The following is a 17,148-nucleotide window of genomic DNA, read 5'->3' as shown; positions in this document are numbered from 1 at the left end:
TGTTGATATCTGAAATAAAAGCAACAATTCCTCCTCCTTGCCACGCTCTTGATACCATAGGTCAAAATAAGATCCTATGTTAGTTGACCATTTCCATTTGGTTAGGTGAGAGCAGATGCTTCTCTAGAAATCCAGGCTGCGATGGGGTCAATGCTGTTTTATAATAGTGCTTTTGTGTGTACACAAATTTGTCACAGTTCATGGATTTTATGAAGCTGAATGCCCTCCCTTCTACCACACTACCTTAAGCAGATAATGTTTTCTGGGCATTTTTATTGGTCTGTTGCCACAATGCCAATCGCAGATTGGGTGACTAGGCATCAAGCTGGCAGTATCTTGTGGGCATTACTCATTTTGTGCCAGTGATTGAGGGAGCTGATCTTTTTAACCTTGATTTATTAATACAAAATGAGAGAAACTACCGGCTTTACATAAATATACATTGGGGCCTGATATTTTTTCAAAAATATGTAGGCATAAGTGTTATCAGATACCAAGGTCACAGGTGTCTTTCTAGGAATACTGAAGATAATTAGAACAATACGCAGTTACAGCTATGGCACATGAGTATTTGTGCATAGAAATGGAAGGTAGATCCAAGACTCTGCATTCAGATACCTGATTTATGCGCACATTCATAGTAACTCCATGCATAAATTAAGCATACAGGAGAGTGTCCATTTTTTGCTTGTGTGCAAAACCATAGCCCTGGGTACTAGTTTAATTTCTTTTTGTGAATGCAAGGTCTTTGTCAGGGACAAAATGCCCCCCCCTTGGTTAACTTTAATTGACGTGGAAAGATAATGCAGCAGTTCCCATACATGCATTTCATTTTTAGTGTTCTTGCAGGTCCTGCAAGTATAGGCTTACTCAGCCCAGGAATACTGGAATATTTACTGCAAAGCTTGGTAAGTATCTAAGCACAGTAGCATTCTTAGCTGCTCCAGCTTCTTAATTGCATCTGTATGCATAAGTGGTAAATGTTAGTGTTTTCAGCAAGTGTTACTGTTAATTTTTTTTGTAAGAGTGCAGTAAGATCAGTTTTTGTAATTTTATCTATCTTTGTCTGTACATACAGCATTTTTCACTTAAATCAATGACAGGCTCAACATACAAAACCAAATAATACAAATTAAAAATAATCAAAATAAAGGACAGGCTTATTAACTGTGAACACTTTAGGCTGATGTTGGAAAATCTAACATCAGACTATAGAAATAATAGAAACTATTTAATAAGGCAGGAGTCAAAAAGGCTTAATGAGAGAATGAAAAAGAAAGGAAGGAATATCTATGAAAATAAAGACCACAAGTATTTTGTTTTGTTTAATTTGTGAAGCGCAGAGTATATGCTTGGCACTATACAGAACCTAGAGAAAACGAGTCCCTGCTCCTAAATTCTTAGTGCCGTTCAGACCCTGGCATTGACATGAATGTGCTATGGAAGTTGCGGTATACACAATTGTACTTGTAGATAACAAGTTCATCCATTCACTGTGGTCAAAGTGAAGAACAGATTTGAACTAAGAAGTCGCTGTCTTGTGAATTCAAAGGTCAGGGATATAGTTGAACATTAGTTTGGAGTAAAGGAAAGGATATCCCTTATCTTGTACTTTAATGCCCTGTGATACCTTGCAGTGATCCTTATTCCTTCTAAAATTTCTGTTGTGCTCTTACTTCTGCAAACAGTTCACCAAAAATGACTCTACTGCTAAAATTATCTAAATTTCAGATAAACACATTCAGAATAACCCATAATTAAGCCTTCTATCTGAACCTAGGCTTCTTTGGCTTGTAGTCTGGCTTATGCACCTTACTGCCAGTTCATATTGGTAACTGGTGATCATGGTTGCAGAACACTATGACTTAAGATGGGTGTCTCTGGAGTATAGGAGGAATATTTCCTGCTAGGAGCAATCCTAGGGATTTTGGACTTGGTACCCAGAAATGAACAGATCATAAACCCAGAAGCAACATTAACATAACATCAAGGGCCTGGCCAAACCACTCCAGAAAATGTGAGGTTAAGATTGAAAGTCTGTCCTTCACCATTGCATCAGATGGAGGTACAGAGAGCAATCTGGCACACCAACCAGCTTGCATTACCAGTGCAGTGAGTTAAAAGGGAGGCATTTTAAGCCTGACCTTTGAATTTACTGGCATTGGGTAGTTTAAGCCCCTTAAAGCAAAACTAACCTTCAAATAGTTTAGAAGATCAGAGTTTTAGAATTGTTGTGGATGCCCGATTATAGGAGAGGCTTCCAGCACGTGATTAACTTAGGATCTTATGCAAGCCTTCCACACGGAGAACTCCAGTGCTTTAGTCCTCTTAAATCAGAGCAGTGGAAAGCAGCTGTTCTCAAACTGTCGGTTGGGATCCCAAAGTGGGTTGTGACTCCATTTTAATGGGGTCGTCAGGGCCATCATTAGATTTGCTGGGCTCTGGGGCTGAAGTTGAAGCCTGAGCTCCATCCCCCACCCAAGGTGGCAGGGCTCGGGCTCCGGGGGCCCCCCCCAACTCAAGGCGTCGGGGCTCAAGCACCAGACCTCCTTCCCCCGGGGTCCAGGCTGGATTAAGACCTTTAGAGGCCCTAAGCACTAAAAAGATTATGGTGCCCCCCATATGTAATTCAAAATAAAAATATTATACCGTAAAATAAAATTTTATTTTTCGAAATGACACAAAGCTTACATGTATGCTGAAATTAAAATAGCTTCTTTCTAGATTTTCTGACTGCAAAATTCTGGATTAAGTTAATTGAAGCTGACTCGACAAAGCATGTCCGCTTCCATACACAATAGGGAAAGTGAATCAAGTCTGTCCTGACACATTGTTGCTCTCTGAGGGTTTTTATTGTTTTCAGCTGAGAAAGAGCGTTCTGCAGAGCAGTTAGTTATCATCAAGGTTAGAAAAATACGTAGTGCGATCTCTACATTGTATTCCATCTTTCAGTATTGTGTCATGAAGATCAATGTGACTGAATTTCATTTTTCCTGTTTCATTAAACTTTGCATGCATATAACAGTGGAACTGCCGTACTTCTCCACAGAGATTCATGTTCAAGTCAACAGGGTATGAGTCAACTAGCTTTTGGGAACCTTGTGAAATATTGTTTGTCAGATAAGTCCATATCATTTAGAAAAGAATCTACTTGATACTACTTTGTACACTTCACCTCTCCTCTTCATATGAGCTTCAAGCGTATCAGTTATAGTGTAGTAAGTAGATATGCAAAATTTGTCTCTAGGATTCAATGCTGTTTCAGTTGCACTGCTATCATTTGCTTGTTTTTTCCTGATTCACTTGCGGGACTGGGCTTCTTTGTAGTTAGTATCAGGCAAGATATCTTTTGATATGTCTTCAGATCTTCTGAAATCATTCCTCACTGTGTAAGTGGTCTGCTAATGATGGACAGAGGTCTGCACATGTTTTCAAATCAAATTATTTTTCTTGGAGAGCTTGACTTGTGTGGTAAGTGTTGTAAAATTTCATTCCACATGGTCAACATGAATACAAACTCTAGTTCTTGCATCTTGTTTGCAATGTTTCCTGCCTCTCCTATAGTTTCTCCCTTTTGTGATTGGCTATAGCTATACTTTCTAATGCATCCACAATCTTTGAGTAGGACTCCAGAATTGCACTTGTTGCCACTGCATGTGCCTCCCAGCGAGTATTAGAAAGAGATTTCAACACACGATCATTGCCCAAATGTGTTTTAAGAACTGCCCATCGGTGTGTTGAGGCAGAGAAAAATGTATAAAGTAACTGTTGAGAAAAAACTTACTGCCATCAGACAACAGTCAACAGCACTGCAGCCAGCAGCATTGAGAGAGTGTGCAGCACACCGTGTGAATATGGCGCATTTGTTCTGTTCTATAAAGCTGCTTCTGCATTCCTTGATAACGCCCTAACATGCTGGCAGCATTGTCATAAGATTGACCTCTGCACTTTTGAGATCTGTTTTGCAAACTTGGCACAGATAATGCAGTACTTGATTTGCAATTTCTTCACCAGTGTGGCTTTTCAAATTGAGGGATGTTATAAATCGTTCAACTGGTTTTCCATCTGTGGGGGAGACACATCTTCGTACAATACTCAATTCTTCAATATGTGGAAGATCAGGTGTAGCCAACAGATAAACTGAAGTACCCAGCAGTACTTATTTCATCCACAATAGCTGAATGAACTTTGTCACTCATTAGACCAATGAGTTCATCACATATTGTCTTGGATAAGTATGACGGGTTACCTTTGCCAGCATTCCCATATTTTGAGATGTGGCCTGCTAAAAATGTGTCAAACTGAGCCACAAGCTCCAACAATCCCCAAAAATTTCCATTCTGCAATGATCCAAATGTGTCATTTGATCCCCGGAAAGGCAGACTACGTTCAGCTAATGTTTGAATAACCGCTATAACACGCTGCAAGACATGTTGCCAGTATTCACGCTCCCCTTTAATTTGGTCTTCCAATTTTTGTGTCAATCCAAAGCCCTGTCTCTGATTTAAATATGTCAACATTGAATCTGTGAGTAGTGCTATTTTCATGTTGTTCAATTAAGAGTATTCTGCCAGTCACTAAATCCATCTGCAGCAAACCGGGATGTTGAAGGTTTACATGCAAAGAGTTTGCAAACAAAACGGTATACAGACCCTGTTGATGGTGAATACAGTAGTCATTCTCAAGCGTATTTCTCACCAATCACTTTCATGCTGAAATTTTTTGTGGACAATATCTTGTTTGCCATTGGTAAAAGTCCGATGTGATTTCTCAAATGGCCTAGTGTGGTGTTGAGTCATTCGGTCCACGATCTATCCAGGAAGCTACATTATCGGTACGAAGAAAAGGAGTACTTGTGGCACCTTAGAGACTAACCAATTTATTTGAGCATAAGCTTTCGTGAGCTACAGCTCACTTCATCGGATGCATACTGTGGAAAGTACAGAGGATCTTTTATACACACAAAGCATGAAAAAAATGGGTGTTTACTACAAAAGGTTTTCTCTCCCCCACCCCAAAACCTTTTGTCGTGGTAAAGAATGAAAAAATGGGTGTTTACCACGACAAAAGGTTTTGGGGTGGGGGAGAGAAAACCTTTTGTAGTAAACACCCATTTTTTTCATGCTTTGTGTGTATAAAAGATCCTCTGTACTTTCCACAGTATGCATCCGATGAAGTGAGCTGTAGCTCACGAAAGCTTATGCTCAAATAAATTGGTTAGTCTCTAAGGTGCTACAAGTACTCCTTTTCTTTTTGCGAATACAGACTAACATGGCTGCTACTCTGAAACCTGTCATTATCGGTACTGAAATCAACCCACATACCAGAATCGTTTCTCCTATTTACAACGTGAGCAGGTTCAGTCTCTGACACATCCACACCTTCTAGAACAATGTCTGTTACCACCAGGAGTAGGATGATCAGTTAGTCTCTGACACATCCACAGGTTCTGGAATGGTGGTTGTTTCACCCATGGAAAAGGGGTCAGTCTCTGAAACACGTACAGGCTTTGGAACGATGTCTGTGCTGCTGAGAGAAGATGTTGCTTCTGGTGGATTCGCTTTTAAAAATGTCAGCTTTGGAAGATTTTGGAAAATTTCACTAGTTTTTTGTTTCGTTTCTTCCACCGGTTTACGTTTCTGTGCTCCACTCAGTTGGTTACGTTTCATCCTGCCCCTACTCGGTTTTCTGAACTTTAAATAGAAAAAAAAGTACACAATGTACGTGTGTGTGCTTGTTTATATATATTTTTCCATTTCTTTCATTTATTTTATATATGAATGAAAAGGGGGGGAAAAAACGAATCAAGCATGTATAACTCAGAAGAATATATCAGTAATAAAACATTAATTTATTGCAATACATGACAAGATCTCATTTCCTCGCATTATTTCAATCTGTTAGTAGGACGCCCCCTGCTTTAGGTGGGGATAAGTAATAAAAAGAGAACAGAAAAACGGGGGAAGTGTGTGTAGTGGAGTGTAAGGAAGTTTAGCAAAGTTCTGATTTTTCCCATGATGACTATTTCGATACTTTTTTGAAATCATATCAAATTTTTTTTAAAAAACTTTTTTTCCTTAGGGCACCAGCAAAGCAGGGGGCACAAAGCACGTGCTTAGTCTGCCTATTGGGTAATCCAGCCCTGCCCAGGGTCATGTAGTAACTTTGTTGTCGGGGGGGTCACAGTGCAATGAAGTTTGAGAACCCCTCGTGTTAAGGGAATGGTGCATTGGACCGAATCAGGGTCACAGATTATGTATAGTGGAAAATCTTTACAAAAGTTGTTAAACTCAATAGCCATTTTTTCCCAAGAACAAAAGCATTATTAGACATGCATGAACTACAGTAGGAAAGTTTACAGTAGTTATTTGACTCTGTTGTGGGAAATGCTGACTATAATAGGTATAAAAGATAAGTGCAGAAAATCTTTTGAAATAACTTACAAAGATTACAAATAATTGGCATAATATTAAGGAAGACTTAATGGTGGAAGTTTCTTGTCAAATGTCTTTGGAAACTGTACAACTTGCTAGACCATTTAATCCTTTCTAGGTATCATGGAACCAAAGACGTGTTTTTTGTTTGTTTAAGCAAAGGCACAATATAACCATAGCTCCTTTTTAACTGAACGTAACTTTTTATCAGAGCATTGCAGTGGATCACTTCTTATTTTTTCTGTAATAACACCTGCCATTTAGCAGGCAGTTACGGGTTGGATGAAGCATCTCTTGTGTTAGCTGCCGTTTCACAGGGAGACTCACAACGCAAGTCTCTTGTTCTGCACATGTTACTTGCAGGTGTCACCACTGCATGTGATGAACTTGTGCAGAGTCCTGGAGTTCAGTTGTGTCTCTGTGAAAGTTCCTAGTAAATGTCTCTGCAGTTCTGTAGAAACCCAGCAAAATTCTACCAAGCCCCACCGAGTCGGTGATCGCACTACAGGCATCCAATACCACTGTGCTAGCTGTTATGCTGGCATTATACTGTTCACATTGCGCAGAAACTGGTTTGCTAGTGTGCAATTTTTCTTCCTTTGCTTATGATCAAAACTAGGTTAACAATCCCCTGGGAGCCCGAGATGGAAAATGTAATTAACTAATTCCATATGGGGAAAAAAATAAACATTTAGTGTATATGCTAAAGGGACATATGCTGCAACACACTGACCACAGAGTGAATTTGAAGCTGGGGTGGAACTATCATTAAGGTCCAAATCCTGTCCATCTTACTCACAAGCATAGTGTCAGAACATCAGCTCACACAGTAATCACATAAGCAAGATGAGCAGTATTTGGCCTTTCAGTGTTAATCTGTTGTAGAGCTGCAAAAACATTGTGAATAAAGGCCCATATACAAATATTCCTGTGGTAAAATCAGTTGCTCTTTGGATTTATGCTGGTATAAAGAGCAGGAGTTTGGTGTGAGGCGGTATTGTTCAAGTGATCTTTGTTCTGTTACTGCATCTTTGGACACGTTTGTTAATCTTTTCACTTACTAATTTTAGCCTTTAGGGACTATAGACTTATTTTCTATTTTTCCATTTTAATACGAACTTAAATAACCAGGCTTTGCTCTATGAATTGAAACCCTACTGTGCCCTGGCAGTTTTGAACCTCTTTCCCCTCCATTTATCACCAGCATGTGTTCTGGTTAATTTCAGACTTCATTTACATGTTAATGGAAAAGTTGACCAAATTGTATTTGAATTTAGCTGGAGAATAAGTGTAGTGTCACCTTACTAACTCCCACGGGCATTAGTGGAGGTTATGCAGGTACATTTAAGTGGGAGGGGGATATGCCCTGCAATGTGTAATTGCATGTTCTTCTTTGGACTTCGATACCAAGAGGTACTAGAACAGCTAGTTATAACTGAGAACGCTCCTGAAAAATACATCCTGTGGAGTAAACTATAGGAGCAGGCTAGTGAGGTCATACGGATTGAACATCATTTAATTCAGCCACTCTCAGCATAAATGTTTTGGGATGTTCTACATTGAGTGATATGAAAGTTAGTGCAGTATTAGATCTTCTTTCTGCTCCCCCATGCAAACTTTTAGTCAAATTATGCTGTCACTTACACTAGTGTAAATGTACCTAAAAGTGCAGATGTTGGGCTAGTTCTGTTGATTTTAATAATCTGCATTTCCTATGATTTTTCTTGTTCTGGCAGAATTCTGGAAGGGTAGAGCAGAATTGCCATAGGTTTTATTTGTTTAGATTTTTATTCTGAAGCTGGTATAGGTATGTGTATGTGTTTTGGGGGTGGGGTGTCTGGGGTGAGACTGAATTTTCACTCTTAGGGTATGTCTCCACTGTAGCGGGGAGTGAGCCTCCCAGCTCAAGTAGATAGACTCGTACCAGTGGTCTCAAGCTAGCATGCTAAAAGTAGGAGCACGGACGTTGTGGCTCAGATTCTCAAGCCTAGGAGGTTGGGTGGGCTTGAGAGCCCACACCACAGCATCCACACTATTTTTTGAGCACTAGCTTGAGCCCCTCCGGGGAGTGAGTCTGCCCACTTTGGGAGGCTCACTGCCAGCTGCAGGGTAGACATCCTTGAGGGGTGTTCCCTTCCTTCCCCCCCGGTTCAGCTAAATTGCCCCATTAATCTGGGGGATCTTGCCCATACCGTGTCTGTTTTCTGGATGAATAGAAGGTACTGATTGATCTTTCACAAACACTAAATTAACTTTTTAAAAAAATCACTGTTCTAAGACCATCCCACAAAGGATTCTAACAAATTTTCAGCTTCCTGACTCTCCCCTCTGGGAGCGGTCACTTCTTTCCTCATGGCAGAATGGCCTGCAGTTGGCCCCAGGCAGAGATTCAGGAGACCTAAGAGCTTTTCAGCTCTTTCATTGATGGACTGCGTGACCCTGGAGCAAAACTTCTGTACCTCAGTTTCCGCATCTGTGAATGAGAGTAATTATACCCTTTTTTTTAAAGCACTTGAGCTTTACAAATGAGAAGCACCTATAAAAGTGCCAAGTCTTTCTTACTACTACAATTTACCAAATGCTAAAGAAATCACATGGCTAACTAAGAAGAAACTTTCACTTGCTAATAAAGTGCTTGTTTGATTAAGAAATAAACTACTTTGTCTTCCAAACTTTCTCTTGGAATAGTGCCAAATTGCTTGTTAACCATTATTAGCATCTCCTTCATTTATGTTAATTACTATAAGGACAAACTGAGAACTCTACATAATGCCTGATAAGGACATTTAAAATTATATATCAAATATATAATGTATGTATCAAAACTTTCTGTTTATATTATGGAGCATATTGAAGGCTAGCCTTCCTTTTTATTAACCCTACACTTTAGTTATTTCAAATAACTGCTTTCCATCTGAAATGTCTTTTGCATGAATTCTATTTAAAGGGGGAAAAAAACTTGCGAAATTTTGCGGTTACTAGAACGAGGCATCTTGAAGGTATAAGTCAGAAAAATAATCTTAGCATTTGGGGCTAGAAACTTTATTATCATTTTATTTTATATTTTTTAATTCAGTGGTCCTCAATGAGAGCTAGTGACCCATTGAGGTAAATCGGGAGCAACTCCATTGAAGTACAGTAGAACCCCAAAGTTACGAACGCCTTGGAAATGGAGGTTGTTCCTAACTGTGAACAAAACATTATAGTGGTTCTTTCAGAAATTTACCACTGAACAGTGACTTAATACAGCTTTGAAATTTTATTATGTAGAAGAAAAATGCTGCTTTGCCTTTATTTTTTTTTTGTAGTAGTTTAATACAGTAGTGCACTGTGTTTGCTTCTCTCCCCCTCCCTCCCCCCACCCCTTGTGTTGCCTGATTGTGTACTTCTGGTTCCAAATGAGGTATGTGATTGACTGATCAGTTCGTAACTCTGAGGTTCTACTGTAGATAGACTACGCTGGTTTAAAAACTGTTGTGACGTGAGAAATAGGTCCTGTGAGTACTTGTAGTATGGCCCACTTCCCTCCTCCTACTGTGCCCATTGCTCATGATTAAGGCTGCGAATCATTCACGGAGGTCATGGAAGTCATGGCTTCCGTGACCTCCATGAATTTTGCTGCACTGGTGCGGCTGGCCCCAGATCCACCCCAGCAGCTGGGGAAGCCCTGGGGCCAGCCACACCGGCCGCTGCTTTGGCAGCCCCAGGCAGCTGGTCCCCGGCATTGCCCTGGAGCAGTGGTCCAACGGCGGGGCCCCTGCCTGGACCGGCCCCCACTCCCTCCCTCACCCCCCCCCCCCCAGCAGAAGTGTCGCCCTGCGCTTTCCTTCCCTCCCCCACCACCACACACAGAGCAGTCTTCAGGAGTGCCCACCTCCCAGCGGGTAAGATTTAGTCACGGGTATTTTTAGTAAAAGTCATGGACGGGTCAGCGGGCTGTGACTTTTTGTTTAATGCCCGTGACCTGTCCATGACTTTTACTAAAAATACCCCATGACTAAAACGTAGCCTTACTCATAACATCTCTGCCTTTCTCTTGTGAAGAATCTTGAAAATGTAATCTGACTGTTAGTTTTAAGAAACTGTTTTCATTGTATTAGACAAGTCAACAGAAACATCTTGCACAGCTATGGCATGTGTTTAATACTCTTGTTTTCTTTAGAATTTCCAGTCCCATCCTACGGTAATGCTTTTTGCACTAATAGCACTGGAAAAGTTTGCACAAACAAGTAAGTATTAGCCTAGTACTTCTTACGGCAAAAACAGAACTAATGTTACCCCAGAATGGTTATTTCCTTCATCTGATCACATCAGCTGTCCCCGGTGCATGCACTTGAAATAACCATGTTGAAGTTCCCAACTTGTAGCTTAAGCCTAGTGCACCGTAAGGATCAGTGATAGCTGGGCTGACAGGGAATGGGATCGCTGTAGGGGAAAGTATGCTCAGGCCCTCAGGGGCAGGAGGAGACTCATGCTGTTCTAGTGACCCAACTTCCTTGGAAAGAGAATGGGTGGAACACAATTCCGTCACTCTATTGTGTACTGTCCTCAAATATAGCTCAGATTATTGCCACATAGGGTCTTCTATCCATCAAATGTAGCTTTGGGGATGGGAAGAGGAATAAGAGCCCTTTGAAGGCCTCGCCATGGCTGGAAAAAAATTGTCCTGTTAATAGACTATAATTATTATTTTCCTAGCTAATAGCCATGCTCTCAGATGACTTAGTACAGTAAAATGCAGAATATTTAATATTGCATTTCTTCCTGTTAATGTGTCAGGAGAAGGTACGTGAACTCCTAAATTTTTTGTTTAATGTTGAGACTTAGAATATTTCTACATTGTACTGGTAAAATATTTACCTTTGTCTTTTAAATCACTGTTTCTTGTTTACATCTATTACTTTTTTCACTTTTAAATTACAGGTGAAAATAAAATGACAATTTCTGAATCCTGTATTAGTGACCAGCTTGTTTTGTTAGAGAAATGGACAGATAATCTGGACTTCTTAAAACGCCAAGTGGGATTCTGTGCCCAGTGGAGTTTAGACAATCTATGTAGGTATAGTGTGAGCAGGATTCATTTTTGTTACTGGCGTGTGTGTGTGAGAGAGAGAGGTTTTTTTTAAATGTCTGGTCATATTTGTATCTGCAAATATCCGGTGTCCACCCAGAAATAAGGTTTATAAATCCATGTGCATTTGCATGCCTGCATTTTTGAAAAGCAAACCTTATGTAATTGTTAAAATTCTTTAACTTTATTTGCTCTGTACCTGCTGTGACACTTCAGCAAAGAAGCAATAGCTAGATTGCACTTGTAGGCTGACTTTTTGAGGGAAAGCAGGGTTGTCCCAAAGAAAGCCATTGTAATATTCTTGGATATACTGATACCACATCTGCACAAGGACTAATTACGACCTGTGACTTATTAAGCAAACTAGATTTTCATGATTTAAGAAACCAAGAAAGAGTAGCTCTCTGATAAAGTCTCTTTTATTTAACGAACCAATCCGGGCATCACTAATGGGGCCCAAAGCTTTGACACACTAAAGGACTCCACATTCTTGCCAGTCTTATTTAAAGCGTGCCCCTCTTGTTCACTGCCACTGGTAGAAGAGAGAATGAAATTACTTGGTTGGCCCCAGGCAGCAGCTTGTCTTGCTTATGCTGAAACCCAGCATCAACTTGTGCTTTGTTACCAATGGCAATAAATATATAGTAATGAGTCTGTGATGTACATTTCACTCCCTGAAATACTTCTGTCTGAATTACTACTTTTTAGTGGTGTTGGTATGATTCTCAGCCTGTAGAGCTAAATGCTTCTCCATTCCTCCCCAGTGTGAAAGAGAATGATTCGGAGGAAAATGTACAGAGCAGTTTCCATGGCATAGCATAACAGTTATTCTTCAACTTGCCCTCCTGGTTCTGTGCAATCCCAGCATCCTGTGTCTTCCCTGCCCTGATTCTGGGTGATTTCCAGGGTGGAATCTCTAACAAAACCCGGTGTACAGTATAACTTATAATAGCTCAGGGTTGGAGAAAATGCCACCCTGGGTTAAAGCAAATATGAGGAGGCCATGTCGATCAGCATGCTAGGGAATCCCACAGTTGGGCTTCTCTTCTCTTCCCTGATCATGAGCTGTTACAAAGATTCCACCAGGGGCTGCTTTCTTTTGCTTGAAATATTTTTCTTGCCATGAAACTCGAGCATTTGATCAGCCAGTGTGGGAGGGTCTAGCAGTCACAGAAGTGACGGGGAAAGGACTGAAAGTGGAGGGGGAAGACCACCTTAATTGGCTCAGTTCAGCTGCATAAACCCAGCCCAATAGCTGAAAGCAGCAAGTTTCGAGTTTTCACTATTGCTCTGGCACCATTCCTCCCACAGTAAAATTCCACTCACGTTAACCTTCAGAGTGGTGTCTTGTGTGTCCTTCAGGACACACATCTTGATATGTATTCTGATGCCCTTAATGCTTACTCATGGTTCCTTGAGAGGCACAATTAGCCCTTAGGTGCTTTTCAAATACTCAGGCAGGATATGCCCTGCTCCTGGATATAGTTCTAACAAACATTGGGTGCCACTGTAAGTAAGTATTGACATTCAAGTATGCATAATGCCTGTGTTGCTTTAAAGTATACCAAGACTGAATTGGATCCTTTGTGTGTGTAGATTTGTATTTATTGAAATACTCTGGTTGGACTTGTTCCTGCAGTAGCACTTTATTTATTTAATTTTTTTTTCTGCAGTTTTGAAAGAAGGCAGACAGTTTACCTATGAGAAAGTTGACTTGACCAATATTAAGGCCATGCTGAATAGTAACGATGTCAGCGAATACCTTAAGATCTCACCACGTGGACTGGAGGTAGGTGTCATTTGATTATTTCAGCATAGAATTTGTTTTGAAGAAAGCTACAAGATATCACCGTTTCAGTTCACTTTTTGTTCCCATTTTTTTTTTACCCTTCAAAGACTCAACAAGTCTGTATTTCTGAGTTCCCTACAAAACTAGTGAAGGAATTCTGTTTTGGCAGTAGACTGTAATGACTCTAACCTTGCTTTTATTACCAGAAATAACCACTGTAAAACATCACTCCTCTGTGAATCTCAGATCTTTAAAAACAGAGAAACCTATTTAGATCTATCTGGTCCTTCTCCCATGTGATGCAGAACTGTTCCCTACAGTAGATTTTTCTTTTGTTCTAGTGTTTTTTCTATTGTCCTGTCTAGTCTTAAAAGCCCAAAGCAATAGGGATTCCATTTCCTCAGAGAAAGTACCTCTCACCATCAGGAAATTCAGCCTAAATGTTCCTTTTCTTAATTTTGTTCCATGACTGCTAATGATATATTCCTAGAGCACTAAATTCCTGTCCCTCCTTGATGTTTATACCTATCGGATAGTTCTAGATTGTTCCCCACTTGGTCATTTTTTTTAGCCTGTAATCTTTAAATCAGTTCCACTAGCCCTTTGATCACTTCTTTCAGAGTAGCAGCTGTATCCGCAAAAAGAAAAGGAGGACTTGTGGCACCTTAGAGACTAACAAATTTATTTGAGCATAAGCTTTCATGGGCTTCAGCATCCGATGAAGTGAGCTGTAGCCCATGAAAGCTTATGCTCAAATAAAATTTAGTCTCTAAGGTGCCACAAGTACTCCTGTTCTTTTTGCTGATCACTTCTGTTGCTCTTCTCAGAGCTACTTTCAACTTGGTTCAGTTTTACTAAGATCCTGTCCGGTATATGGCCCTTGCTGTTGTGAAAGGGGTGCATTGTGTTTGGAAATTTAAGTGCTTTTACAATTTTACTTGTATGGCATTTCTCAAATCTATCAGACAGGATTCTTCATGACTGCCAGCTAATTCCAAATCTATTTTCCACTTCTGTTTTTCAGGCTCGATGCGATGCCTCCTCTTTTGAAAGTGTTCGATGTACGTTCTGTGTTGATTCTGGGGTTTGGTACTATGAAGTCACAGTAATTACTTCAGGAGTGATGCAGATTGGATGGGCCACCAAAGACAGCAAGTTTCTCAATCATGTGAGTACATGTGAAGTCACACAGTTGATACTCTAAATATTATGGTTTATTTTCCTTACAGTGCCTATACAAATGGCTTTTTATAGCCTATTGAAATAATTGTCCATGTTTTATATGGATTGCCTCTTACGTTTTTTTTCATACATTTGACACTGTTACAGTTCGTGAATTTAGTACTCATGAAAGGTGCTGGAGTGACATTTATCTCCAGAAGTACAGCACGGTCATCAGTAGCGAGGACTTTTCTTAACCACAGGTGCATGCCTCAACCCTGATCTGGAGCAGTAGGAAGGTAGTTCAGTTTTTATGACCCATTCCACTCTTGGCCTCTGCCCCAACTGCAAATAAGGGTGTCCGGTTACTGCCAGCTGTGTTTTTGTGAAGTGATCGCCTGCCTCTAAGAGCTGATATGCTAGTCATTCATTTGATGCATCCGATGAAGTGAGCTGTAGCTCACGAAAGCTCATGCTCAAATAAATTTGTTAGTCTCTAAGGTGCCACAAGTACTCCTTTTCTTCATTTGACTTAGGTCATCAAAGAGCCATGAGGTGGTTTTTCTTACTTTTTTTCTTCTATTTCACAAACTTGGTGACTAGAGATTAAAGGGCCTCTAATCTACATGAAACCGTCTGCTTGGGATAGTTTAATAGCTTTGAATGTGGGGGTGGTAATCATACTATTGTATTTTTAGTCTAGAAAGCAAGGATTAAACTGGATGTATATTAAACTGTTTTGCCAACCTAACTTTGTCCTTCTCTAGACTCCTTCCATAAGCTCCCTCCGATGTGTTCTGTTTGCTCACACTTGCTCTGTTCAGTCAGTATTTGACACCGCAAATTCCTACTGCTTGTACGTATGTCGCTTTTTAAAAAATACTCTGCAATTGCATGCATTAATTGGCCAAAGTCTGTGATCATGGGATAGTTCAAATGATAACAGAAATGTGAGTAGGATATTTATTTTTTCCATTTCCCTACCTGGATGAATCCTGGTGGAAGATACCAATATAAAGAATTTGCCTATTCTTTTACTAGAGAGGAGCAAATAGCACTTCAGAACAGGCTAGGTGCTAACACTTCATTTTCCAGTCTGGCAAGGAATTGGAAGCTCTCCCTGTTTGTCAGGAAAGACTAATTTCTGATGGGAAAAGTACATATGTGGAAATAGCATGCCAAATGTTCTCTTCCCATGCCCTCCAAAAATAAATGAATAAATTCATACAGACATGAAAACTACCTGAGGCACAGATTGAGAATAGCACAAAACAGGCATAAATGTCACTTGGTGACATCATTTGCATTAGGTACTGGTAGTTTCATTCTTCATTTCAAGCAGTCACATCTAGTTACTCACCTGCCTTGCAAAGTTCTATTTACCTGTGACAAGTTTTATGGGGGAATAAAAGAGCTTCAGTTTTTTTCATAATCTTCACAGCAAAGGCCACTGTGCCTTCACAGTAAAGGCAAATACCTTTGTGATGTGGCTTTTTTGTTTTTTGTTAGTTTTGTGTGTGTGTTGTGTGTATACCTTGGTTTGTAAATTTTTAGGCTGTTGTAAACTCAGGGGTACTCAGACAAGATGGGGATAGTGTAAAGGTTACCATGGCAGCCTTGTTTTCAGAATTGCCAAGTTTGTATTCTCCATCTGAAAACTACTGTTAAAGTTCCTTCTATTCTGCTTTTTTTTAATGGAATCTGTTAATGCTTTCATAGCAAGTGTGTTCAGCTTACAAATAAGGATGGCTTTTCTAATTGTTACCTTTGCAACCTCACCCAGCATCTGAAAATCAAACTTTCTGGTTCACCCATAATCACTATTAATAGTTCTGCAATAGAAATTTATAGGCCTATCCTGCTGCCTCCAAGGTCAGTTAGCATTTTACCATTGACTTGAGTGGGAACAGGGTAGGGTCCTTAGTTAACAATTCCATCTGTGCACAAGCCAGAAGAAAATCCAGGTCTCCTCTATTGCGTTGGCTCTGCAGAGCTAACAGGCGCATCAAGTAGTAGAAGCTCATTCCTTGGTAAAGTCAGCAGGCAACAGATCTGCTTGCTATCCAGTCAGAATCCTGAAATTTGTTAAAATCTTCATATTACCATAGTCATTTTTTGGTCATCATAACACTTTAAGATAAGGAAGCAGATTATATAGAGTTCTGTTTTGGGTTATTTTATGTTCTAAAACAAGAATGACCCGAGTTAAAACTGCTCAGAAAACTTGTAGAAAAAAATCGTTCTAAAACCTGATATACATCATAGACCAAATACTGTGATGTAGATGTTGGTGTTGATGAATGTAAGTTGGTATGGGCCAAGGAAATGGAAGAGAAGGATATAGCGAGAAAAGCAGCTAACAGGACGGTGTAAGAGGGAATAAGATAAAGTAGATTCCCTGCCCCCATTAGTTACTCTTCCCGCTATCCTCTCCCTTACATTCATTCATGTAAGTTACTTTCCCGTGCTGACATATAATTTACACATCCGATTACATTATCTCTAAATATGGCCCCTTGCCTACTGCACAGTATTGCAAAAGAAATGTAAAAAACTGCAAGCCTGTCTTGAATACCAGAAGTTGCCAACACTGACTGTTATGGAAACTGTTTGTGAAATGAAGCAGCAACCCACCAGCCCTTAAACTAGAAGAGGCTTAAAAGATTTTCCCCACTCACCCTAAGTAGCTTGAC

At 40.1% G+C, this 17,148-nt stretch overlaps 1 protein-coding gene across 1 annotated transcript in view; it reads left to right on the top strand.

The window, feature by feature from the left end:
* RSPRY1 (ring finger and SPRY domain containing 1) overlaps window positions 1-17,148 on the top strand; it is a 39,515-nt gene that overhangs the window by 11,374 nt on the left and 10,993 nt on the right. Inside the window, exons 5-9 of the mRNA XM_073307444.2 lie at window positions 850-908; window positions 10,597-10,663; window positions 11,358-11,489; window positions 13,179-13,294; window positions 14,319-14,462. Of these exons, the coding sequence (XP_073163545.1) occupies window positions 850-908; window positions 10,597-10,663; window positions 11,358-11,489; window positions 13,179-13,294; window positions 14,319-14,462 (518 nt within the window). The remainder of the gene's footprint in view (window positions 1-849; window positions 909-10,596; window positions 10,664-11,357; window positions 11,490-13,178; window positions 13,295-14,318; window positions 14,463-17,148) is intronic.

The sequence above is a fragment of the Lepidochelys kempii genome, chromosome 12 (assembly GCF_965140285.1).
Source record: "Lepidochelys kempii isolate rLepKem1 chromosome 12, rLepKem1.hap1, whole genome shotgun sequence".
Classification (NCBI taxonomy): domain Eukaryota; kingdom Metazoa; phylum Chordata; order Testudines; family Cheloniidae; genus Lepidochelys; species Lepidochelys kempii.
The sequence above is the reverse complement of the archived record's forward strand: the minus strand, read 5'-3'. Positions and strand labels throughout refer to the sequence as shown.